Source organism: Pteropus medius, unplaced genomic scaffold (assembly GCF_902729225.1).
Source record: "Pteropus medius unplaced genomic scaffold, Ma_sr-lr_union100, whole genome shotgun sequence".
Taxonomy (NCBI): Eukaryota; Metazoa; Chordata; class Mammalia; order Chiroptera; family Pteropodidae; genus Pteropus; species Pteropus medius.
In genome coordinates this window covers 2915653-2924605 of record NW_024349798.1, presented here as the reverse complement: position 1 = coordinate 2924605, position 8953 = coordinate 2915653, and the positions used below count along the sequence as shown (strand labels likewise).

Genomic DNA, 8953 nt, shown 5'->3' with positions numbered 1-8953 from the left:
AGTTCCAGACTAACCTTACACCTGTAAGTAAGGTTAGTAACTTTACTTACTAACTTACTGAGAAACCTTACTTACTGAGTAACCTTACTTCCTAACTTACTAAGTAACCTTACTTACTGAGTAACCTTACACCTCCCTACTGTTTTGGGGCCTCATTTCCCCGCTGTTTTTAAGTATCAGGAGTCTGTCCTCATAGGAAGGCTCCTAGACTTGACCACCTCCCAGAACCCTCACAGCACCCCCATCCATGAGCTTGGAGCTGTTTGGTGTTGGTTCAACAGAGGAGAAAAAAAAAAAGATCAGATAGCTTGTGAGACAGTCTCAAATGGGAGAAGTGGCCAGGGGCATGGAGGCTCTCAACCCAGCTATGTGCCACCCCATGGTGCCTCCAGGGCAACCCCCTGCATCCCCCTTACCTCAGTTGGGTTGAGAGAAGCTGCAGGAAGCTCAGAACCTGGGGTGTCTCTGAAGATGGGGGACAGGGAGGGGCTGCACCCCTGCCTAAGCCACCCAGCCTAGCTCGACGCAGCCCAGCCACACCCTCCCTGCATGCCTGTGTCTGATTAGGAGGCTGGGCAGATATCCTGCCCGGGTAAGTGCTGGAAGCTGGTTCAACATGCCAAAGATTGCCAGGCTTCAGCTGCTGGCTCCAATGCTCAGGCCTCCTGGGCCCTGAGCCAGCAGGCCCAAGGCCTGAGTGGACATGGGGGCAGGGAGCTCTGGGGCACACTGAACTGGAGCATGGAGAAGAACCAACTTTGGAGGTTGTGAACCTTGCAAAGGAAGCCGGAGAGGCAGTTGATTTGTGGCTGCTGACGAAGTCTGAATCCTCTCCAAGAGGAAGACAGGAGGCCAGCCCAGGGTCTGGCACACTAGGTGCTCAGCAAATGTGCAGGTTCAGGAAGGTATGGCCAGCAGCCCCGGAGGACTCCACCGCCCTGAATGTTCCTCTCATGGTGGTCCGGGACCTGGTGGCTGGACCCATGCACAGTGAAGGGGCTGCTGCCATCTGAGCTCACCAGGTCAGGCCAGCTCTGAGTGGTACTGGTACACCTTGATGTAGCTGTCCCCTGCATCCGCAACCACAAACTGGCCCTGGGGCACACAGGCCACACCTAAGGGCCGCCTGAGCCCCTTGGACACCAAGCAAATGGGTGATTCAGCCCGGGGGAACAAGATCACCTGGCGTCGCTGTTCATCTGCCACAATAACACTACCTTCTGCATCAGTGCATACACCTGCGGGGCTGCCAAAGGCATGCCCATTCAGGCCGCCTAGGGAACCCAGGGGCTGGCGGGCACTGCCGAAGAGCCGCACATCCCCAAACTCTTCACTCACTGCAAAGCCTCCATTGGGCCCCAGACCCACCCAGCAGGGGCCTTCTAGACCTAGCATGGAGGCTGGGGCCAGTTGCTCTAGGGTGGGGCCCAATGAGAAGCTGTGTACAGCCCCAGACACATAGTCCGTCACCAGGAAGCGGCCAAGTGCGTCCACAGCCAGCCCGCAGGGGGCCAGGAAGGTGCCCACTGTCACCCAGCAGCCTTGGGGGGCTCGAGCAGTGTGCTGGAGTGCGTGGACAGCCCCATGGACAAGGTCGCTGACCACCACAAGCCCGGCAGCTGTCACAGCCACGTCTTCTGGCACAAAGTCCCCGAATCCTGGCACCCGGCAGGGCAGGTGGCAGACGGAGCGTCCCTCGAGGTCCAGCACATAGATGCAGGGAGCAGCCCCAGCTGTCAGGAAGAGCAAGCCATCCGGGGAGCAGTGCAGGCCCCGGGGGCCCCCTCCAGCCCCTGCAGGCACTGGGATCTGCCTGAGCAGCCGGGCCTGCCAGGAGTGAGCGGGGTCTCCAGGTGGGTCCAGCATGAGGTGCAGGCTTTTGGGGCCAGCTGGCCAGCTGATGGGGGAGGCCCAGGAGGTCAGAGCAGGAGGCCAGAGGGTGGGCGGGCCAGCTCAGCCTCCGAGGCAAGTTTCTGTGGTTGGGCCAAGTTTAGGGCTGCAAGAGAAAGAATGCCCCACTGTACATCAAGCACCAGTTACCTCGGTCCCCCGTGTCCTTCCAGGCAGTACTGGTGTCTTCTTGTTTTACAGATGAGGAAAATGAGGCATGAAGGTGGGGGTGGAAGAACTGGATTTTGAACTCAGTTCTACCAGGAAGTCTGGCCCAGCCAGCAAGCCCAGTAGTGAGCCGTGTCTCTAGGTCCCATTTTCCCAGATGTCCTGGAACACGATTCTGGGAGACAGACTCATGAAAGTTACCATGGGTTTTGCTCTGAGGCCTGAATGAGCTCATAGGCATTGAGATGTCCTGAGGTAGGGGTGTGGGTGTGTGACAGATAAGCAGTGTTTCTCAAATTCATCTGCCCATGGAACCCTTCCTTTTTATAGGCAGAGAAAGTGACCCATCTTGGGGGCAGCCCAAGCCCCTACCCATTGCCCCGACACAGACTCTGGAGACTTCCAACCCCTGAGGGGTGAGGCAGCAGTCCTGTCCTAGGCCTCTCTGCCTACCCTTACCCAGGGAGGCCAGCGGGAAGGGTCTCCTACCTGGGACCAGGCCCTCGGCCCTGCTCCCTGCTCCTGTAGCAGCTTCTGTTGTTGGAAACCAGAACCTGAAGGAGTGGGAGGGGCCACCCTGATGTGGGTGAGATGGGAGGGGACAGGTAGAGCTACTGGGCCCTATGGAATCCTGTCACTCAGTTGCTAAACCCCAGGGACTCCCCAGTGCTGCTACATTTCTGCCTTGGGGCCCTTGCACTGGCCTCCAAGACATTCTTCCTGTTGCCCCTGCTTTGCTGGATGCCACTCATGGTCAGCCCAGCTGAACCCTCCCCAGGGAGACCCCCACAACCATCGATACTTCCTACCCCTCTGCAATGCGAGGAGGCTCTGAGGAAATGTCTGAGCATGAGGCAACCCCACCTACCATCTCCTACCAGAACCAGAGTCCAGAGTTAAGGACCTCCAGAGATCTGTCTTGACCCCCAACCCCCAGACTGGACAGGTTGCGTCCTGTCTCTCTGATCCCATTTCTGCACTTGTAAAGCTGGAGTAGTGCCCCCCAGCAGGACCAGGCTCACATCTGATGAGAAGCTGGGGAGTGGTAGACAGGTGTAGGTGCCAGCCAATGGGAGGCCAAGAACTCAGGACCTGGAGGTTCTCTGGCCACCTCTTAACTCAGCTCACAGCTCCTTGTAGCCCCTCTAGGAAGACCCTGGACGGTTGGGGGAGGGAGGGTCAGCCTCTGCGCTTCCCCACCTGCCCAGCCTGTACCTCCTGCTCTGGACACTGCTTCTTAACGCCCTGAGGTGGGGCGGGTGGCCGATGCTATCTGCTGCCCAGTGCGGTTAATGGGGCAGCCACAGGTCCTGCTCCGACTGGCCCCAGCCTGGCCGGCCCAGCTTGGGGAGCCAGGCTCAGGCAGGAACTGCCTTCCCAGAGGCCATTCCTAAGTGGCACAGAGGTGTGGCCAGCTCCCAGGGAAAGAAGTGATTAGCTGGGTCCAAGGGTCCCCTGGGCACCCCTCCCTACTTGCCCCTCACCCCTGCCTGTGGGAAAGGCCAAGTCCTGCCAAGGTGGGAGGAAGGCAGTGAGCTGTGAAGGCCATCCGATGCCTATTGTGGCTGCAGGGACTGGCGGGAGCCCAGTGGAGGCCACGCTGGGTGAGCAGCCCTGGGCCACAGAATATAGGGGGCATCATTTAACCACAGTGGGAGCAGCCTCCAGCATGAATCTGACATTAGGGCTGCCCTACTAGACAAGGGCTGGAGGCATGCCCGGAGGGCCCTGCCCACCACCAGTGTGCTGAAACACAGGCCTGACCAGCCCCCGGACAAAAGCACTTGCCTCCCCAACTCTCCTTGCTCTGATGGAAAGTCCCTTACTCTGTCCCCAGACTCTACCCACCCCAAGGAGGCCCAGGGGAAAGGTGTTCCAGTGGTGATGCTGGAACAGCAAGGGAAGGAGGAGGCCCAGACGGGTGTGTGAAGGTGGCTTCTATTTTAATGTCCACAACTGTGATCAACAAAAAGCCGTGACTCTCTGCTGTCCCTGTGTGGCCTCAGAGACAGGCCACGGACATGGTGGGTGGGGTCTGTCCACGGGCATGCTGGGCAGGCTCCAGGCCTCACCCCCGGGGGCTGAGGCAGGTAGGGGGCCAGGCAGTGGGCACGGGGTTGGGAAAGGGCCCCTGTCTTTTAAGGACAGAGGTAGCAGCAGGAGCTGTAGTCAGACCTCAGCACCTGGGGGGCTCTGCAGGCCAGGTGCAGCCTCAGGGGGCCAGGAGCCCCCAGTCCTGCCACGGTGTCCCCAGCTACTTCCAGGAATGACAGGGTCATCTGGAGCTTGGAGGGGGAGACCTGGGGGCGGGACACTGGAGTCAGCCTCACACTTGGTGGTATGGCTAGAGAAAGGCTCAGCTACTGTGGGGCCTAGCATTCTGGGTGGCTCAGGGGTCCCCCGGGCCAGTGTGGGGCCCAGCTCTGGCTGCTCCCAGGCCCCCGAGGGTACCTCGGGCACCTTGGAGGGCGCCCGTTTCACGGAGAGATCCAGGGGCACGTCCGGGGGCCTCACGGCCCACTCTAGTGCCTGATGGATGGTGAGCAGCTCCCGGCGAATCTTGCCCAACTGCTCCCGCAGAGGCCGTGGGGCCAGGCCCCTGGCAGGTGCCAACTGCCCCAGGCGCTGCTCCACTTTAGCATAGTCACCGAGGACCCGTGTCAGGTCTTCACCCACATGCCCAGGGCCCCCCAGCACCAGGCCTGGTGGCTGCTGGGGCAGGGGGGACACAGGGCCCATGGTCTCGGGGTCGCCTGGCTCCTTGTCCTCAGGCCAGAGCATCACGGAGGGGCCAGTCCGCAGGCTAAGGGGAAGGAGCCGGTCAGGAGGCTGTGCTGCTCCCCGCAGTGCCCCCAGCCCTTGACCCACTCCCCATTATGCCCCCCTGTCCAGCCTATCACCCCAGCCTAGGCCTCGGGAACCCAAAAGGACATATAGGTTAACTCTCTGGTCTCAGTGTCCTCTCTGTGACCTGAACCCCATGTTCCCGGCCACTGACCTGAAGACGGGAGCCCAGCCACCCTGCCCAGCCCTTCTTCCCCTACATCAACCTCCACCCGTGACTGAGGGCCCCGACACTTACCTGTTCTGGGAACCAAATTTGCCCATGTTGGAGGGGGCTTTCGGGGGCTCCAGCCTGATTCCCAGGGGCAGCTTCCTCTTGGGATCACTCTGGGCAGCCAGCTCCAGCCTCCCCTCTTGCCCTGAGTCCCTGGGAGCACCACAGGGCCAGGGCCCACCCAGCCCAGGGACTGGCATCCTCAGTAGCCCAGGGGCAAGAATCCCAGGGGCCCCCTTGGGAGGGGCCAGGGTCTTGGGAGGGGCAGCCTTGCCTGCTGGCAGCCCCAGACTATGTTCTAGGAGAAGAGGGTAGTATAGGCGGGGGACTGGGGCTGGGTGCTCGGGAGGCTGTGGGGCAGGGAAGGCAGTGGCCGGGGGCAGGAGCGGGCTGGCAGAGGCGAGGAAGGGCATGTGGGCTGCAGCGGCCAGGGAGGGCCCCAGGTAGGAGAAGAGACTGGGGCTCAGAGGGTAGTTGACACCCAGCAGGGACAGCTGGAGGCTCTGGGCCTCAGGGAACTCGCTGGAGGTAGGTGGGGGATAACAGGGGACACCGTTCTCAGGACCCACTGAGTCCACCACAACTATGCTCCTGGGTCCCCTGCCTGGCCCCGGCTTCCACGACTCAGCCAAGAGCCCACCAAGGCCTGCACCCTTCTGGGCATCTCTGGCTACAGGGGATGGTGTTCCTGGGGAGCCCTCAGCCCCCAGTTTGGAGCCCCCAACACAGTGGTGCAGGGAGAGGACGTCGGTGCCAACAAGGTTGGGTGTGGAGGGAGCATCCGGGAGCTGCGCTCTTTGGGGATGGTTGCCTGGGTCCGTGGGGTCAGAAGGGTGGTCTGGGATGGGCTCACTGGGGCGGGGTGCAGCCGGGGCGCGGCGGCATGCCCAATCCGGGGAGTCAAGTAGCAGCGAGAGGGAGTCTTTGCAGAGGCTGTACTTCATGTGGTTGTATAGGTGCGACTTCTCCAGGCAGGTGAATGGGCATTGGAAGCACTTGTAGTTGTAGGGCTTGCCCCAAGGCCGCGGGATGTAGTGTGGCTTCTTGGGCTTCCGGGCCCGGGCCCGTGCCCCAGGGCCCAGGCGGCATGAGCCTGCCTCTCGGGACATGGCAGCCTGCTAGCAGACAGGCCCAGGCACCATGGCCACCTGCAGATGAGAAGGCCTCAGTCAGAGTCTCTGTCAGCTCCCACAGCTTCAGGGGTAGGAGCTGGGCATGGCACCACCCTCACCCTGCAGACTGGGTCTCTCTGGTCTTTGCATGTGCAGCCCCGTGGCCTAGATTGCCCTCCCTGCCTCATCCTTCAGTTCCTCTCCACGTACACTTCTAGGTGTAGCTGGCAAAAATGCAGGATGCCCAGTTATATATGACTCAGGTAGATGGCAAATACTTTTTTATGTATTTATAAATACACAGAGGACATTGAGCTATAAACATGATTTAGCCAATATTTTGAGCGTACATTAAAAAAGTATTTGTTGCAAATAAATAAGTTTAACCATGCTTCCTGTAATTTATCTCTGACCCAGGCCAAGCCAGCCCTGAGCAGGCCCAGTTCTAGGGTGATTCCATCCAGGCCTATCTCCCACGCTGGCAGAGCCAGAGTTTCTGTCTCTTAACAGGCATTTGGTGAGTGACTAGAAGAAGCCAAGTGTGACCAGGCCTTTTCCTGGAGGACATCAGCCCTTCATTGTCTTTCACCTCTCCAGAGACCCCTGCCTATGCCGGGAAGCCAAGATAAAAGCCACCGGCAGAAGGCCCTGAGTCTCTGGTTAATGCTGTGTGTGTGCGTGTGTGTGTGTGTGTGTGTGTGCGCGCGCGCACGCGCATTCGTGTGTATTTCTTCTCCAGCAGGGTGTCAGCTGGGTACTGGAGGTCTCCGAGGGGGTCAGCCTCATGTGGGGCCAGACCAGGCTGGGGGGCGTGGACGTCACAGCATGGCCCCATGGCACAGCCACCTGCTCAGCCTGGCTCCATCTGGGTGGCTTCAGGCAGGTCAACAGCTGAGCCTGCAGTGGCTGAGCTTGGCCAAGACCCTCCTCTCCCCATGCCCTGCGTGTTCACTCAGAAGCTGCTCCCCACTCCATCTGGGCCGCCACCTGGGCTGTCCACCACCCCAGTGCGTGCCTGTGTGGGACGCAAAGAGTGTGTGCACACACATGTGTGAGGCTCCAGACAAGCTCTCACTTGGTCCCTGGAGCGACAACCTCTGCACGGCTGGGCTGACTCAGAACAGAGTGGACCACCAAAATACCTGGGGCCCTAGGCACATGCACTCTCAGAGTAGACACGGTCACTATGCATATGGATGCTCTCACAGCACAGGTGGGGTGTGAGCAGGTACTCAGACACATTCAAGTGCAGTGTGCACATACACAGACATACACACACTACACACCCAAGAACACACATTGTCACGGACACTGTCATGAATGTGGACGGAAACACTCGCCCTGCTCCCTGGGGCTCAGGGGTGGCTAGTGGGTTAAGCAGGGGGACTGGAGCAGCTGAGCAGCCACTGAGAGCAAGGCGTCCTCCCTGCTGGCCTTTGGGCTGTACACATGGCAAGCAGTCATGTCTGCTGCCCCAAACACTGGTTGGGCAGTGTTTATTTTGGGGACAGCCAGAGGGGTGGAGAGGGCTGCCCATTCAAAGAAGCACTAGTGTGGGGGGTCAGCATGGTAAAGGTCTGGGCGTGGAAGGTGGGGCAAGCAGAGGCTAGCTGACTGGTTTGTGGATGTCCACATTTAGGAGGGGATGGGGCTTTGAGATGGGTGCGGGGGTTGGGAAGAGGGGGCTGGGCCCAGGAAAGGGCCCGAGGTTCCCTGAGGGGCTGCAGACACCCCCTGGACCTGGTGGTGGGTGCAGAGGTAGGCCCCATCCCAGCCCCCCACTAAGATACAAATGACAAATGGGCATGTGTGCTCAGGAGACAGAGGCGGCTGTGCTGGGGCCATCGATCACCCAGCCCTGGGAGCCACACAGCTGTGCTGCCTGGTACTACCACCCACCCCACCTCCCAGCCTGGCCCCTGGATTGGGGGTGTCTCCTCTTAAGCTCCAGGACTCAGGAGGAAGGGGGAGTGTCCTCCTATGTTCCCTCTTCAGATCAGTCACCTGGGTTGCTGGCTTGTTCAGGAGCCATCTCAGCAGCTGCTAACCCCACGGGGACCCAGAGGATGCCTGGCACCCACCCAGCATGCTTGTGCACAAGCAGAAGACACCCCTAGACACCAGCACGCACCCACGCACACCCAAAAGCACATTCATTCGTATACGTGTCCCAGCCCGTGACTGGGTGCATGCTTCCACAGTGGCCTGCACCCCCATTGTGCCAGCCAGGAGGCACCGGCCCCACTAACCTTTCCTTGTGTGTGGGAGAACTGGTGGCAGGCCAGGAGCTGGAGGCCCCAACCCAGGGTGGGAGAGGGGACACCTAGTGCTTGGAGCCGCCACCAGGGGATTACAGCTCACCCATCCCACTGGCCCCCTTGGAACTTAGGGAGCAAGTACCCCACAGGGCGTGGTGCAGAGGGGTGACCAGGTTCCTCTCTGGCTGAGGAGGAGACCCCAATTCCCTCCTCTTGCCCTCCCCAGAGGCACCCAGGAAGGCGCGCTCCTCCAGGAGGGAGGCTGCTGCGCCCAGATGGTCCCGGTGCGTGGAGCCTGGACTCTGGGAAGTCGGGGACGTAGGAGCTGGGGCTGCTTAGAACGCGCCAGACACTCCCGGCGTCCCGCTGCCTCGCACCCCAAACGTCCAGCCGGACCCTGCGCTGCCCCCGAAGTTCCCCCGACACGCCGACGCCTGCGCCAGCCCTACCTGCGCCCCAGCCGGAAC

At 60.6% G+C, this 8953-nt stretch overlaps 2 protein-coding genes across 3 annotated transcripts; both read right to left on the bottom strand.

Moving 5' to 3' along the window:
- Positions 1-573: 573 nt before the first annotated feature.
- NHLRC4 (NHL repeat containing 4) lies at positions 574-2590 on the bottom strand. The gene is made up of 2 exons (XM_039884755.1): positions 2548-2590; positions 574-1996 (listed from the first exon to the last, which is right to left on the bottom strand). The coding sequence occupies exon 2, from the start codon at positions 1864-1866 to the stop codon at positions 1024-1026; it is 843 nt and encodes a 280-aa protein (XP_039740689.1). The 5' UTR covers positions 1867-1996; positions 2548-2590; the 3' UTR covers positions 574-1023.
- Positions 2591-4114: 1524 nt separating this feature from the next.
- On the bottom strand, positions 4115-8953 carry PRR35 (proline rich 35). 2 transcript variants are annotated; one of them, XM_039884748.1, is made up of 3 exons: positions 8936-8953; positions 5141-6264; positions 4115-4861 (listed from the first exon to the last, which is right to left on the bottom strand). In XM_039884748.1, exons 2-3 carry the CDS (start codon positions 6223-6225, stop codon positions 4228-4230), a joined length of 1719 nt encoding a protein of 572 aa, XP_039740682.1. In that variant the 5' UTR covers positions 6226-6264; positions 8936-8953; the 3' UTR covers positions 4115-4227. The 2 variants fall into 2 exon arrangements, with proteins under 2 accessions (XP_039740682.1, XP_039740681.1); XM_039884747.1 differs by lacking the exon at positions 8936-8953 and having other exon boundaries at positions 5141-6310.

What these genes read in the sequence shown, in the direction of transcription:
- NHLRC4 (XM_039884755.1), bottom strand. Translation starts at nt 1,866, where the DNA reads ATGCTGGACCCACCTGGAGACCCCGCTCACTCCTGGCAGGCCCGGCTG.
- PRR35 (XM_039884748.1), bottom strand. Translation starts at nt 6,225, where the DNA reads ATGTCCCGAGAGGCAGGCTCATGCCGCCTGGGCCCTGGGGCACGGGCC. An exon ending in AAATTTGGTTCCCAGAACAG is followed by an intron (nt 4,862 to 5,140) that starts GTAAGTGTCGGG and finishes CCTTCCCCTTAG; the next exon opens with CCTGCGGACTGGCCCCTCCG.